Source organism: Eretmochelys imbricata, chromosome 12 (assembly GCF_965152235.1).
Source record: "Eretmochelys imbricata isolate rEreImb1 chromosome 12, rEreImb1.hap1, whole genome shotgun sequence".
Taxonomy (NCBI): Eukaryota; Metazoa; Chordata; order Testudines; family Cheloniidae; genus Eretmochelys; species Eretmochelys imbricata.
The window spans coordinates 1,613,118-1,629,215 of NC_135583.1; the positions used below are offsets into that span (position 1 = coordinate 1,613,118).

General features: G+C 50.6%; 1 protein-coding gene across 6 annotated transcripts in view; it reads left to right on the forward strand.

The window, feature by feature from the left end:
* WDR59 (WD repeat domain 59) overlaps nucleotides 1-16,098 on the forward strand; it is an 82,862-nt gene that overhangs the window by 40,842 nt on the left and 25,922 nt on the right. For all 6 annotated transcript variants that reach the window (XR_013347621.1, XR_013347620.1, XM_077830945.1 and 3 more), the window contains exons 12-18: nucleotides 2,104-2,236; nucleotides 4,773-4,897; nucleotides 6,400-6,564; nucleotides 8,429-8,524; nucleotides 11,037-11,193; nucleotides 12,632-12,701; nucleotides 13,210-13,363. Coding sequence is in view for 4 of the 6 variants with exons in the window: in XM_077830945.1 (XP_077687071.1) it covers nucleotides 2,104-2,236; nucleotides 4,773-4,897; nucleotides 6,400-6,564; nucleotides 8,429-8,524; nucleotides 11,037-11,193; nucleotides 12,632-12,701; nucleotides 13,210-13,363 (900 nt within the window). In the remaining 2 variants the exon portion in view is untranslated. The remainder of the gene's footprint in view (nucleotides 1-2,103; nucleotides 2,237-4,772; nucleotides 4,898-6,399; nucleotides 6,565-8,428; nucleotides 8,525-11,036; nucleotides 11,194-12,631; nucleotides 12,702-13,209; nucleotides 13,364-16,098) is intronic.

Sequence of the window (16,098 nt, forward strand, 5' to 3'; positions counted from 1 at the left end):
AAAGGTTTCCCCGCTGCTGGAGCCTTTCGCTCACATATGGAGCTGCACACCAGTGTGGATGCTGTGTGCTTTCTCACTGCAGTGTCTGGCTAGCCGTATGCTACACGGTGCCACCAGGGTGTGTCGTGTAGACAGAGCCTAACTCTGACCTTAAAAGAAAAGGAGGACTTGTGGCACCTTCGAGACTAACACATTTATTTGAGCGTGAGCTTTGGTGAGCTACAGCTCACTTCATTAGATGCATGCAGTGGAAAATACAGTGGGGAGATTTTATATACACAGAGAACATGAAACAATGGGTGTTACCATACACACCGTAAGAAGAGTGATCAGGTAAGGTGAGCTATTACCAGCAGGAGAGCGATTGGGGGGGACCTTTTGTAGTGATAATTAAGGTGGGCCATTTCCCGCAGTTGACAAGAACATGTGAGGAACAGTGCGGGGGGGGGGGGGGGGAGAGAGAAAATAAACATGGGGAAATAGCTTTACTTTGTGTAATGACACATCCACTCCCAGTCTTTATTCAAGCCTAAGTTAATTGTATCCAGTTTGCAAATTAATTCCAATTCAGCAGTCTCTCGTTGGAGTCTGTTTTTGAAGTCTTTTTGTTGTAATATTGCAACTTTTAGGTCTGTAATTGAGTGACCAAAGAGATTGAAGTGTTCTCCCACTGGTTTTTGAATGTTTAATTCTTGACATCTGATTTGTGTCCATTTATTCTTTTACGTAGAGACTGTCCAGTTTGGCCAATGTGCATGGCAGAGGGGCATTGCTGGCACATGATGGCATATAGCACATTGGTAGATGTACAGGTGATAGTGTGGTTGATGTGATTAGGCCCTATGATGGTCTGACCTGTAATGTACAGCAGGCTGCACTGTGCTCTGGACAAATGTCTGCTAGGCAGGAGGTTTTCCACTGGACATACAGAACCTCGAAGGCTTCACAGGAACAGCAAGGCTGTTTTGTCACTCAAATGATTATTCCCAACACCTGAGCCCTGCTGTAAGAGCAGGTGCACTATGAAGTGGTGTTGTCCAGTATCAGTGGGAAGGGTTACCAGCTGCCCCAAGATAACTGCAGAATCTAAAACTCTCCAGCAGGCATTGCCTCTGCAGACCTCCGCATACTTGGGTACAGATGACTCAGTGCTGCAGGAACCCAACTCTCCTAGGGAGTCAAGTCTGAGAATACGTGCACTCTCTTCTGGCGTGCAAAGCTCTGATGGAGACTTTGGTCCCAGCTGGCCTCCCTTGCTTTCTGACTTGCGAGAGTAGCAGCTCTTCGACCCATTGCCTCCAGCCAGATCACACTGTGTCCCGTTACTCGTTAGCAGTAGTCCTGGTTTGGTCTCTTGTCAAGCAGTTTTGCATGATTTGTATTAGTTTTCTCCTATGTCCAGATTCATCGTTTGTATCCCAGGGAGATGCCCATGAGTAAGGCTGGTAGTTTGCTGTGTCAGCACGCTTGTTTTGGTCGTTACTGTGTCCTTCTGCCTCCCCACATTTGACTGTTCACCCTCTCCTGTGTCTTGTAAATCCAGGCTGTGAGTTCTCTGGGCCTGTTGTCTATTTGTCTGGGCGTTGCCCAGCCCAGTTGGGTTGTGGCCCTTAATTTGGGGTGCTAGTCCTGACCATAGTGTAAATAACAATGGCAAAAATCCTAGTACTGGCTTTAAAAAGCAAAGCAAGTCATGGCACGTGATATTCTTGTACTGATCAGTTTGTCATGGGATGGTATTAGAAAAGTCAAATCTCCTTTATTTTAGAATAAAACTTGGCTAACCATTGGTTAATATATCCCCCTGCTTGCTACATGGCCATGCACACAGAGCCACGTTTGCAAGTGATGAGGGGAGATGTGGTCGAGCAGGCTGGGTGACAAAGGCCAGGCCTCTTCTCTGATGAAAAGCCATGCCTTTTGTCACAGGGTGCCGTCAGGAAAGCAGTGCCATGGTCTTTGAGATGTGGCTGTTGTGCATATGCCCACCTGGCTAATTTAAGCTCCCTGGAGAGATGAGCTGCTCTATCGTTCCTCATGTATTTTGGGCTGCCTTTGTTTGATCCCTGTGACACAGCACATGGGTGTGCTTGTTCTTTTCAGCTGTGTGCTAACGATATCTTGGAAGGGGTTGACGAACTCATTGATGGGATTGCCCTCCTGCCTGAGCCGGATAAGACCCTCCACACCCAGGACTCTGAACCCCAGCATAGCTCCGGGCATGCAGACGAAGAAGGTGAGAGAAGTTCTTTTGCTGTTTGAAATGGAAACCTTTTGGAGGTCATCTCTAAGCCAGTGGTCGTTTGTGCTCTGAGTAAGAGACTGACGCATGCCTGCTTAACTGTCCCTTGTGGAAGGGTTTGACGTGACCCTGCCAAGAAACGGTCATCCACCTGTGGAAGGAAAAAACACCCGAAAAGCAAACTGGTTCCTTGTCTCTATTGTTAGTACCATTGATTTGCATGGCAGTATTGCCTCAGAGTCTTGGGCATGGATCATGGCCCCATCATGCCAGGCCCTGGGCAAAGGCAGACCTGGAAAGATGGTTCCTGCCCCATAGAGCTTACAATTGAAGTGTAAGACCGGAGACAGCAGGTGGATGCAGACATATGGGGAGTCCAAGGAAGTTGGTCAGCGTGATGGGCAGTGGCTTGGCACACCAACTACCGAGACATTGTCAGTGTTTTCTTAGGTTGTTAAAAGGAGGAGGGAGAAAAATTGTTGTTCTTCACCTCTGAGGACAGGACAAGATGCAGTGGGCTTAAATTGCAGCAAGGCTGTTTTAGGTTGGACATTAGGAAAAACTTCCTAACTGTCAGGGTGGTTAAGCACTGGGATAAATTTCCTAGGGAGGTTGTGGAATCTCCGTCATTGGGGATTTTTAAGAGCAGGTTGGACAAACACCTGTCAGGGATGGTCTAGATAATACTTAGTCCTGCCATGAGTGCAGGGGACTGAACTAGATAACGTCTCGAGGTCCCTTCTGGTTCTATGATTCTATGAAATACAGCACCTCTTATCCTAGTCTAGAGCACCCTTAATGAGCCATGGCCATGGCTCTCTCCTTCTGACCTGGCAGCTCATGTGCTCTTATGGGGCAGAATGTGCTCTCTTGTCTCTCCCCACAACTAAGAGTTAACCCTTTTGCTGCCCAGCTGGGCATAGGATACGTTCACCCTGTCAAAATTGCTCCATTGCATCCATTTGATTCAAGTTTTTAAGCTTTCCTTTGCAGCCATGAGGGCTGGATTTTTTTGTGTCGCTAGAGTAGATATGTTTCAGAGTAGCAGCCGTGTTAGTCTGTATTTGCAAAAAGAAAAGGAGTACTTGTGGCACCTTAGAGACTAACCAGTTAATTTGAGCCTAAGCATATTTGAGCTGTAGCTCACAAAAGCTTATGCTCAAATAAATTTGTTAGTCTCTAAGGTGCCACAAGTACTCCTTTTCTTTTAGAGTAGATATGGGGACAGAGTAGGCAACAAGGTTTGTAACAGATTGGTTCCTCGTTGCCTACTCTGTCTCCATATCTACTCTAGCGACACCATCAGAGGACCCAACCACATCTGCCACACCATCAGGGACTCATTTACCTGCACATCTACTAATGTTGTATATGCCATCATGTGCCAGCAATTACCCTCTGCTGTGTACATTGGCCAAACCGGACAGTCTCTACATAAAAGAATAAATGGACACAAATGGGACATCAGGAATGGTAACATACAAAAGCCAGTAGGAAAACACTTCAGTCTTCCTGGACATTCTATAACAGATTTAAAAGTAGCCATACTTAAACAAAAAAACTTCAGAAACAAACTTCAAAGAGAAACTGCTTACAGGTGTATAGCCCACACTCCTGCTGGGAGAATGGGTGAGGTGTAAGAGCCCATCTCCTTTCTAAAAGCCTGCTCTCTGTGGCTGCCTGCTGTGGGGATTGGCTGTCTCAGAATGGTGGCCAAGCTAGCGCCATCCTTTTGTAAACAGGGAGAGGCAGGAGTCCCCAGCTCAGGAGAAGGGAATCTTCCTTCTGTTTGCATGCTTTAGCTGTCAGACAGGCCACGTGAGCAGTAGACCTGGCAGCTAGATGTATGCATTTAGATGTGCACACTGCACCTTGGCTTGGAATTCGCCTTGCCAGAATTCTAGACCCCTTTGCCACATTAAAAGTGCAAATGATTAGCACAAGTAATAGTAAACCCAGCAGCCTCCCAAAGCCAGGGAAGCAAATGAACCCTGGCTTTCACTGCACCCCTCACTGCTTGAGAGCCTGACTCATTTGATGGCTTTACAGGATGTCCTAAAGCCATCAGACTTGGGGTCTCTTGGAGCAGGTGCGGGGGTGAATTCCAAAGCGCAGAGCCCTTGCTGGGAGCCAGGAGCTACAGTTCTTCTGTCCTCTGCTCTGGTAATATCACATGGGAAGGTCTCTCTTGAGTAGGCAGGGCTCAAGCCAGTTAGGCCTTTGTAGATTAAAACCAAGCCTTAAACGCCACCTGGAAAGAAGCAGGCAGCTGGCCATGATTTGCAAAGGATGGGCTCTCCAGGGCCCCATCCAGCCTGCGGTTCTTCCTGCTGGCTTCAGAGACTGTTGTCTGTCTGGCCCAAGGGCTGGGCCCACTCCCAGACAGCTGAGTGGTACCCATGGTCACATGCTCTTTGATGGTGTGTGCCTGTTGCTGTGGGCACCTTGCGCACTGGGAGATTGGCGATTCCCCTGAAGCTTCTCTTTCACAGCCTGCCTCAGCCTGTTTGTTTTCCTTTTCTCCTGCCAGCTTTAAAGGAAGATTTCCAGAACGACCTCCTGGTGGGAAGAAAATCGGACCAGCTGGGGCTGCCGCAGACACTGCAGCAGGAGTTTTCCCTTATCAACGTGCAGATCCGTAACGTCAATGTGGAGGTAGAGGGAGAATTTCCTCCCGCTGACAGCAGGGGACGCGGGCAGGACTGGATCGCCTAGTATCTTGTGCTGGGGACCCTCTCCAAGCACTACAAGGCTGATTGCTTTAAGTTGGACTATGTATGCAGGACGTTCCCCAGGCCAGTCGTAGGATAATCCCAAGTCACGGGTACAGGGAGTGGGAGGTGCAGGTATTTCTAGACCACAGATGCACAGGGTGGCGGAGGGGTGGGGAGGTATTTTCCAGGCCACAGCTACAGTCTTGCTGTAGCTGTTAAGTGGCAGACTGGGGAAATCTCTCCTGGAAGGAAGCCACTGTAAGAAGTTCCCCAGTGCTGACGTTCTCTGGCAGGGCAGTGGCTAGATCTCAGGTGGGGTGATGGGGTGATTCCGAATGGCTTATGCCCCTGGGGGTGGCCAGGGGCTGAAGCCCTGAAAGTGCTCTGGGAGCTCATTCTTTTGCTAGGAGTCAGTGTTGCCCCTTGTGATGTTTTGTAAGCGTGTGGCGTGAGCGCTGGCCTGAACTCAAGTTTAAAACCTATGATTGGGGGCTCCTAATGAGGAGGAAGGTGGGGAGCCCTGGAGCTCCTTCTGCCCCACCTCTCCCATTCCCCAGCTGGTGGTTCTGGAAGCAGCCAGGGAGAGCCTTGGGGTCCCTTTCTCCTACATAGCAGGCCAGGTGCACTGCGCTGGGTGAGCCCCAGAGCCCAGCATCATCATTACTTGCATTATAATGGAGCCTGGAGGCTCCAACAGAGATCAGGGCCCCATTGTGCAAGGTGCTGTATATGTGCATCTAATGAAAGACAGCCCTTATCCCAAAGAGCTTATCATCTTAATAGACAAGACAAAGGGCCAGAAGGGAAACTGAGGTGCAGAGTGTCTCATATCAGGTCAGTGGCAGAATCAGGAGTAGAGCCCAGGTGTCCCGAGTCCAGCTCCATGCCCTAGCCATTAGGCCACACTGCCTCTTGGGAATTGGACTCTCCCTTACACAGCAAGCTCCTGTTTGTGTATGGTGCCTGCCAGGAGAAGGCAGAACTGTGTGGCTTAGGGGAGAGCTCTGGAGCAGCTGACTTGGTAGGTGGTGGTTACAGGGTTTGTCTGGCAGGTGCTGCTGTTGCCCTCTTGGAGCCAAAGGGCCAGGCTCTCCAGAGTGGGTGCATAGGGTTAACCCAATAAACGAGGAGCTGCCCAGTGACATGGGATGGACTGAGAAGGCCATATTAAGAATGGATTCTCCCAATTCTTGCCTGCAGCTTCCACTGCAGAGTGGGCTATCTCCCTGCAGTCTCGGTGCAAAGCTGGGAAGTGCTGAGCCAGTCCCCCATTTGTGTCTGGAGTTTCTGCTATCTCTGTGTTTGCAGCCCCTGTGCACAGTGTGCATTGCAGCCTGGCGGGGCCTCTGCAGTGGGACCAGCTCCTTGTGGCGGATTTCAGCCACAATATGGCTAAAGGCCCTGGGAGGTCTGCGTCAGAAGTGGTTTCTTTTCCTTTCTCAGATGGATGCAGTGAATCGCAGCTGCACAGTGTCTGTGCACTGTGGGAACCAGAGAGTCAAGATGCGGGTGATGTTCCCGGTGCAGTATCCCAATAATGCTGCACCCTCCTTCCAGTTTGCCCCCACTACCACTATCAGCTCCACAATGAAGGCAAAGCTGCTGAAGGTAGGGATATATGTGTGCGCCCTGCCTGGTTTGAGCCAGACCCGCTAGCCTGTTGCAAACCCAGACCCGGGTCTGAACCACGTCCCTAACAGCTCTAGGCTTAATTGAAAGCAGCTTGGGAAGTGTTCCTATCTTTAACACTCAGATGCTCAACTCCCAATGGGGTCCAAACCCCAAATAAATCCATTTTACCCTGTATAAAGCTTTCAGTATTTTTGGAGGTGGAGAGGCTATCTCTTTAGCCAGCTGAAGACCAAATGGAGGGGTTTAAATAGATTTAACTCCTAGGGGTTTAAATAGATTTTCTCTTGTGGGTGGAGACCCCCTCCTCTCTCCTATGCAAAGTCCAGCTCCAAGATGGAGTTTTGGAGTCACATGGGCAAGTCACATGTCCATGCATGACTCAGTTTTTACAGGCAGCAGCCATTGTCCACATGCTACCTTGAACGTCCTCGTGTAGACTTCTTATGTGGATTGGAGCCTTACAAGATCCGTTGTGCGTTAAGTGCTTCCTGATTGGGCACTTAACTTGCAAATTCCTTTCTAAAGAAGCTGACCAAATGCCTTACTAAGGTTACAGCCAGTATTCATAACTTCGAATACAATAATGACACATGCATACAAATAGGATGAATAGATTCAGTAGATCATAGCCTTTACAGAATCATAGAATATCAGGGTTGGAAGGGACCTCAAGAGGTCATCTAGTCCAACGCCCTGCTCAAAGCTCAGAGATAGGTTACATGGCATATGTAGCATAAAACATATTCCAGTTATGTCATACATACATTCATAAGCATATTTCCATAAAGTCTTATGGGGGGCACTGTCACGGGGGGGCCCACTACTAAGAGCAGATCTTAAACATGCCAACCTTGGCCTATATCTCCCAGACCTTTGTGACAAAGTGAGGAGGGCAAGGTCCTAGATAAAAATACCCCTAGGACCTAGAGAAAAACCATGATCTAGATGCATCCCTGGTGCAAGTGCATCATTGACTTAATTGGGCTTACACCAGGGATGCTGTCGGCCCATGGCAGTGTGGTCTGCAGCCAGTGTTTAAAGCCCCACTAGGGGAATAATCCGTGTTTGCAGAGTGGAGGGGGCAAACTAGGGACAAGCAGTTATTGTCAAGGGGGAGGCTTAGAGCAGTAAGATTTAAAGGATTCCCGGGCTTGTTAACGTCTGTCTGTCTGTCTTAAATACTTCTCTGTTCCCAATCAGTGTAGTATCTGACCACCTCAGTGCCTTACTGGACTTATCCTTGCACCCCCCTGGGAGGCAGTAGATCTGCAGCAGAACCAGGAGTTGAACCTGAGCCTCCCAGCCATGTTTTTATTATTAGAATTGCATTAGCACGTAGGAGCGCCTCTCCTGGAGCTGAACTGCACTGCACTAGGCACTGTACAAACCCAGAGCAAAAAGATGGTCTCTGCTCCGATGGTCTCTGCCCCAATGAATAGCACGGTGTGTTTCTGTAGCACCTTTATTGCAGGGGTCTGCAGCATGAGCTGATGTAATCTTTGTCACCACTAGGTGGTGGGTCAATATCCCCCCTTGCTTTATGGTTAGGAAAATAAGCACAGAATAGCTGTGACTTAGCCAAGGATACACAGCGCGTCCGTGGCAGAGCCAGTAACAGACTCCAGTGATCTGACAGCCGGTGTTGTGCCTTAACATGACAGTCCTTCTCAAAGCAGAGCACAGGTCAGTTTGCCTGTACTGAGGGCTCTGGGAGGTCTTCCCTGGGCCTCCAGACTCTCAGTATGGACTCTAGCAGCTCAGCTGCTTTGCAGATGAAGAGCTGGTGGGGAGGTGTGGTTATGGGTAAGATGACCCAAGTTGCATCTTGTGCCTGTTCCAGATTTTGAATGACACTTCCCTGCAGAAGGTGAAGCGGAACCAGAGCTGCCTGGAGCCTTGCCTGCGTCAGCTGGTCTCCTACCTGGAGTCTGTTGTGGTAGGAAGGATTGCACACTTTTCCTGCTTTTCTCCTCTCCCTACACCTTCTGCCTTTGCAGAGCTTCCAGCCTTGTCAGAAACCCCACTCGCCATTGGTGAGCTCTGAGACTCTGCCTGTGTAGATGTCTGGTAAATGGGGTGGGGGGAGGGAAAACTGAGCATGTGATTGAATGCACGCAGTTCTCAAAATCAGACCCTTGAGGGTTTGTTGCTCCCTGAGTTCAGAAGTTTCAAGTGTCTCCTTGGCTTTGTACTCCCAGCATGTGCCAGCAGGGGTCGCTGCAGGAAAGTGTGGAGGAGGTCTAGCCGTGGGCAGTGGTGAGCTGGAGCTGGTTTGCACCAGTTTGCTGGAACTGGTTGTTACATTTAGAAGCCCTTTTAGAACCGGTTGTCAGATAACCGGTTCTAAAAGGGCTTCAGGACAACTGGTTCTAAAAGGGCTTCACACTCAGGCCCGCGGAGGCGGAGTGGAGGTGAGCTGGGGGCGGGGGCGCAAGGAGGTCTGCCCGCACCGCAGCAGGTAACCCGGGGGGCGTAGATGCAGGGGGACTGCTCCCTGCCCCAGTTCGCCTCTGCCTCCCTGGGCCTGAGCGCGAAACCGCCGCTTGCTTCTCAGCCCTCCCAGGCTTCACGCGTGAACAGCTGATTCGCGGGAAGCCGGGGGTGAAGAAGCAGAGCGGGGAGGAGGCAGAGCGGAGGTGAGCTGGGGCTGGGCATGGGGCGGGGAGCACCCCAGCTCACTTCTGCTCCGCCTTCGCCGCCTCCTCCCTGCTCTGCTTCTCCAGCCCCGGAGCACCCATGGAGTTGGTGCCTAAGGCACCACTTTTGATGTGATCAGTGGCGGGAGCGGCCGCTCCCCTTGCTCCCCCCGCAGCTACGCTACCCCATCCCTAGGAGCCAGAGGGACCTGCTGGATGCTTCCTGGGAGCTGTCCCAAGTAAGGACCTCCGGGACTCCCTACCTCCCCCGCGAGCAGGTCCCTCTGGCTCTTAGGGACGGGGTGGGCACCCGCTACAGTGGCCCACGAGACCCTCCTGCCCGGTTCTGGGGGAAGTCAGGGGAGGGGGTTGGATGGGGCAGGAGTCGCGGGGGTGGGCCACGACCCCCTTGTGGGGTAAGGAGGGAACCGGTTGTTAAGATTTTGGCTGCTCATCACTGGCTGTGGGGGAACTTACAGCTACTCTCCTTCCTACAGTAGGTGTCACTGGGGGGCCTGGTGTGGGGGGTGCTGGTTGTGGAGGGAGAGCTGGCTCTGGGAAATTGCCACGCAGGAGAAGCTATAGAGAGTTGAAATATTAACTCTTGCTTGGGCTGCTGGCTTCCCGACATCAGGACATGGGAGGAGCAGTGCAGGCTGGGCTTTCACCGAAAGAGCCTTCCACCCTTCTTCAAGGGACCTACGTTTTTTTCTTTAAACAAAGCTAGTGAGGTGGATTTGAGCTAAGCATGGTCTGTGCTGAGCCCATGCCCTCCCGTTTCCTAGGGACGTCATTACAGGCAGGCTGGCCTTGTGCCAGGTGCTGCCCCCCTTGTCTCGGCCAGGGCACGTTTGTCTGAGACCCCTGGTTTGTCTACATTGCAATGTTGGGAGCAAGTTTTAGTCCCCAGGGAAGCTTGGGGGTTCCTTCTTGGGTTTAATCAAATTTGGGTTTTATTTACTTGTTTGTGTCCTATGTGGCTTGGGCTGGACACCACCATCTAGAACAAATTATATCAGTCCTCATCTGCAGCAGCCCCCTATCCCATCCCTGCACCAACCTCCACCCCATACACACAGAGCTCTGACCTGCAGCCCCCCTGCCATTCAATTCCTGCCCTCCCCTCACCCCACCCCCAGCTCTGCCGGTGCCCCTCTGGCCTGACCTGCAGCCCCCCGCCGTTCCACTCCTGCCCTCACCCCATCCCCAGCTCTGCCGGTGCCCCTCTGGCCTGACTTGCAGCCCCCCGCCGTTCCACTCCTGCCCCACTCCACCCCCAGCTCTTCCAGTGCCCCTCAGGCCTGAGCTGCGACACGCCTGCTGTTCTGGTGGTGGTCCCCCATAAAGAGACGTTGGTCGTGTTGAGTTGTGTGGCAGTGTGGTGCCTGGGACACTTAGCTATGCCAGCTCCCTGCTATGTTACATTTTGCTATAACAGAGGAGTCCAGAGTCTGAAGGCCAAACCCTCTGTGCCTTCTTGTCTCAGAGACCGTTGGGTTTTTGAGCTCTTAACCTCCACTTCCTTGCTCAAGGTAGCCATGAAACCAAAGGAAGGTGGGTCAGCAACTCCTCAAAGGCTCTGTGAGCTGGGGAGGAGAAGGAGCTCATGCAGTGAACACACCCACCACAGAGCAGAAACCACTCCATGTGCTTGACCTCTTCGGGGTCGCAGGACAAGAGGTTTCCCTGGAGCCAGCCTTTGTTGCAGTGCACTGGGCTGCTGCCGAGTCGTCAGGCCAGCTGGGCGTCCTGTCTGTGAGGAGAGCTTTCCTCCAAGACTCGCAGCGTGATCTTGGGTAACTTCTGTTTCAGAACCAGGACGACAGCACCTCCAGCAACCCCTATGCTCTGACGAACACCGTAACGCCGCCATTGCCCACCTTCGCCCGGGTCTCTAATGCCTACGGCTCCTACCAGGATTCCAACATCCCATTTCCACGGACCTCTGGAGCCAGGTTCTGTGGCGCAGGTTGGTCTGACGGCTGGTTTAGAGCCATCCACCAAGGGATCAGTCAGCTGGTCTGCCTGCTGGAGATCCCCCGGACAGTGGGCACTCACCCTGGAGCAAAGGCAGGCTTTGGTCGCTGGCCCCCCAGCTGATAGGGGGCGAGGTTAGACAGCCAGGGCTGTCCGTTCTGTAGGAATCGCACTAGTTCGCAGCTGCTCTCAGGCCACGTTGTGAGCGGTGTTTGGTGTGTGAAACTGGGAGACAAAGAAGAGCTGAAAATATCTAGAGCCACCTGCTGGGCTGGAGGTGCTGCCGCCTGTCAGAGATAGGGGGGTTCTGGTAGTGTCTTGGGCATGAACATAACCCCCTCTCCAGGAGCAGGTTGGCATCTGCATGCCTTCCCGTCTGTGGCACAGCATGCTGGCTCCTCCCCATGGCAAACTGCTGCACATGGCTCCTTGACCCTCTTGTTACCTACCTCCTGTGACTGGGGCTGGTGGGAGAGCTGCCCTTCCCTTCCTCCAGGTTGAACCCTTGCACACTGGTACCTTCGTTCCCAGCAGTAAGCTCCCAGCATGCCAGCTGGGAGCCTGTCCATTAGTAACTCCTGTTGCCCAGCCCTCGTGGGAAGTGAGGGCACAGTCATTAATAACTATCTTCCCAGGAGGGCGTGTGCCAGGTAGTGACCTTCTCAAGGGGCAGATTAGGGTCTGTTTAAAAGCTCTTGAATTGTGGAAAGTTGCTTTAGATGCAGGAGTGACTCTCCCTGCATTCCGGTTTGAAAGTCTCGTGTGCCGGGGTAGTACAATGTAACACAGCCACACTCGTTTCACCTGACAAAGTGAAGCAGGTTAGTCAAGGCAGCTTGGATCTGCTAAGCCTGCTGTGCCATGCCGGCGGGCAGGGTATACTGGGCTGAAGAAGGTTGTTGGGGCACTACCAAATGGGCGTAGACTTATAGGTACTTCATATGTACCACCTCTCTCTTCATCTTGTGCTGGGCTACACTGCAAGTCTGAACAGTGAGAGCAGCTCCTCTCTGTCTAGTTATTTATCATCACTGGAGTATCCGAGTGCTTGACAAATGACCGTGCAGAGTTACAGCTCAAGGACAGGGCTTCTCCTTCTCCTCCTCTCCTTGGAGCCAGCTGTGAGGAGCTGATGAATTGAAAAGGTCTGACATAGCTGGGCTCTTTATTTTGATGGGTTCAGGGAAGTAGATTTGGCTTGAGAAAAATCAGATTGTCTAGATGGCATTTACAGACCAGGATGAGCTGAGGGGAGAGGGGCTGGGCTGGTTTGTGGGCATCCCGCCACATGCCTCATTACTGTTGGTGGGGTTTGTGTGCCTTAAATTCACAGGCATCACTGTGAAAGCTACCCCTTTGGGCAGGGGAAAGGGCTGCGAAAGTTCAAATCCTATCTGTGCTGAATGTGGTTTTATGTCCTGTCTCCACAGGTTACCTGGTATATTTTACAAGACCCATGACAATGCACCGTGCAGTCTCTCCTACAGAACCTACTCCCAGGTGAACACAAAGTCACGCATTTCAGCAAAGCCTGCAAAATCCCCCTATATTACACTGTGAATGGAATGGGTTACCTAGGGAGGTGGTGGAATCTCCTTCCTTTATAGGTTTTTAAGGTCAGGCTGGACAAAGCACTGGCTGGGATGATTTAGCTGGGGTTGGTCCTGCTTTGAGCAGAGGGTTGGACTGGATGACCTCCTGAGGTTCCTTCCAACCCTGATATTCTATGATTCTATGAATGGATTTGCCAGTGACTGGAGCTAGGGGCTAGAGGCTGGGAGGACAGCAGCTGCTGAGCCACTGGTTTTCAGTAAGTCCAATCGCTAGTGCCTTGGTCTCAGGAAGTATAAGAAGTCAGAGATGCTGGCTGCTTGCTTCAGCTGAGCTTTCCCATGTTAATACATGCCAGAAATAACAGTGGTGCCAGGCTAGTGACATGCTGTAGCTGGAACTCCCATGGTGGTTTGCCAAGGGTAAGTTACTGAAAGCTTGTTCTCTTCTTTGGCAGATCTCTGTCGGCTTTATCGGCCTATCATAGTGGCCTGATCACGCCAATGAAGATCCGTACAGAAACCCCAGGCAATCTGCGCTTGTACAGTGGGAGTCCCACCCGCAGTGAGAAGGAGCAGGTCTCCATCAGCTCCTTCTACTACAAGGAGAGGGTAAGGGCCTGGCCAGGAAACCTTTCCCAATGCCTGTAACAACCTGCTTTCCTTCTCTCTAGCCCGTTAGCATCACTGCCCTTAACCACATACATTAGTGCCCAAGGAGCTTCTTCATTCTACTAGGGACGCGTTCCCTTATGAGCCGCTCTGGTGAAAAGTCACCGTGGCTTGGCTCCTTTGTGTTGTTTCTCTGTCCATTGATCACTCCTCTGTTTTGACTGGCCCATTTATTTCAGCTTCCCTCTGAACTTGCTGTTTGTTGGACTGATTCCCTTGCAGAGGTAGGCCTAACATAACCAAGGTGCTCCCTGTGCTGCTGAACACAGAGCTCCTACGAGCAATGTCTGTGGAGGTTGCAGAACAAATGGGGACTGCTCTAGAGCCTCCGGAGTGAGGATCTCCATAACCAGTTGGCCTGTGTCTGCTTTCCCTGACATGCTCCAGGGTAAAGAACCAGGCCTCTGGTACTGGCTCACTGAGGAACTCCAGGGGGAGCTGCCTCCATTTCTAGATGCGGTTGTCAGTGGTCACACCTAGATGCCCCAGTTGGCGATGGTGACCCATCTTGCTAACTGCTGTACACACAGACTGTGACAAGACGTCCCTGGCCCAGCTGGATAGGTTAAGTGCACCTGTTACCATTGCAGAGTGGGCTAGTCCTGACTCAGGAAACCCTTTGGGAGTAGTGGCATGTTTTCTCACCATTGTGTCCTGTTACACTGGGGGAAGAAGGGCTGAATAAGTGAGGCTGCAAGAAGTTCTAAAAGAGCAATTTGGTGGCAGGTCCAGAGGGGCCTATTGTGCAGGTGTTGTGTGAGTAACCAGCCTTGCAGCCTGTTCCAGGGTGAACTGACATGCTTGAAACAAAGAATTCAAAGAATTCGTATAAGCTTATTCACAGAATGCCTTAACATTCCAGACTTCCAAAGTAAATGGCCCAAGGCCTGTGCTCAGGTATGGAGTTTTTCCTGCAGCAGTGGATGGCTTCCCAGATGCCTAAAGCAGGACAAAGAGATGCCTAAGAGCCTGAGTTTTCCTCACTGTTGGCCTGGGGAGTTAGTCCTGGCCTCTTGTCCTGGCAGGGCAGCAAAACAGGAACTGATTTTCCAGCAGCCTGCTTTAATTGTATTTCCTCATGGACAGAATGTCCAGCAGTCGCCACTTTGGGTCTGTATTATGCTCAACTGATAGGCAGTAGAACGTTCAGCCATGGGCGGAGCCTCTGGGGGGACCTCTCCTCATCAAAAGCCCTGCCTCCATATAGACCCCAGTAGGCTCTCTTAGCCCTGGTCTACACTGGGGGGGGATCGATCTAAGTTACGCAAATTCAGCTACGTGAATAATGTAGCTGAAGTCAACGTACTTAGATCAACTCACCGTGGTGTCTTCACCATGGTGAGTCGACAGCTGCCGCTCCCCCGTCGACTCTGCCTGCGCCTCTCGCGGCGCTGGAGTACAAGAGTCGACGGGAGAGCGCGCGGGGATCGATTTATCGTGTCTAGACTAGACGCCATAAATCGATCCCTGCTGGATCGATCACTGCCTGCCGATTCAGCAGGTAGTGAAGACACACCCTTATTGTTCTGCCCATATTCTACTCAAACTTCCTTTCAGTGGGCACTGCTGTGTTGCTGCCTGATCATTAGCATTCCAGCCTATCCCCACCTTCACATGAGAGTGTATTTGAAGAGCTGCTCCCTCTGTCCTCTGTAGTATGCTTGTCCCTGACACACACCTTGCTAACATGCCAGGCTAGTGTAAAAATGTGCACATAAGCACGTGGGTGTTATTTTTATGGGACCTGCCTCTCCAGCCCATGGACTGATGGTGACACGACCTTAATATGTCCAGGAAAAACCTACACAACCAAGCACATGTGTGTTGTTGTGTTGAGTGAAATACAGATAGACTCATATGTCCTCCTCTCCCAGCCCTGCAGGCTTTCCTTTGTCCAGGCTACTCTAAGAGCAGGGCGAGAAAGTAAGAACCGCACGCAATGTTGCTGCAGGTGAAAAAGTCACAGATACTTGTCTGTAGGCAGAGGAGTCATGGAATGAGATTTTCTGACTTCTCAGAGTTTGATCTCACAGCCTTCCTGTTATATTAATGGTTTGGGTTTTTTGAATCATTAAATTTTAGGGTTAGGAAAAAAAAATCTGGATCTTGTCAACTCCTTGCTCTGGAGGATCGATTGGTTTTAATACAAATGTAAATGGGCCATTTAAACCATCAATTTAAATCACCAAGTGGAAAGCCTGAATTTAAATAATTGATTTTTATCAACTTTTCCATTTGTACTTTGGTTATTTTCTGAAGAAAGGTGCTTTCTCTTTGGTTGATATAACCATTAAAACATGTTCATTTACAACTAAATAGAGACTTTTCACTAGGTTTGGTACATCTGTTTGCTTCCTGGGAGGGTTCACTATAACTATATAGACTTATTTAAGCAATGGTAGCTTAATATTTTCAGATGCTTATTAATTGTAGATTTTTAGTATATTAGAAAATGGTGAATGAGATATTGCTTATTTACTAGATAATGAACATTTTACTCATGAACTATATCAAGGTGCATTAGGATGGTAACTAGAATTAAACACGAAACAGCAAATACAATTTCTTTTTATTTAGCAAAGCAAACTTAAATGTTTTGGACAAATAAACTTCTCTGACCAAAACACGTTTCACATTTACAACTAAATGATTAAACAGAGGATTTGACTATAGTC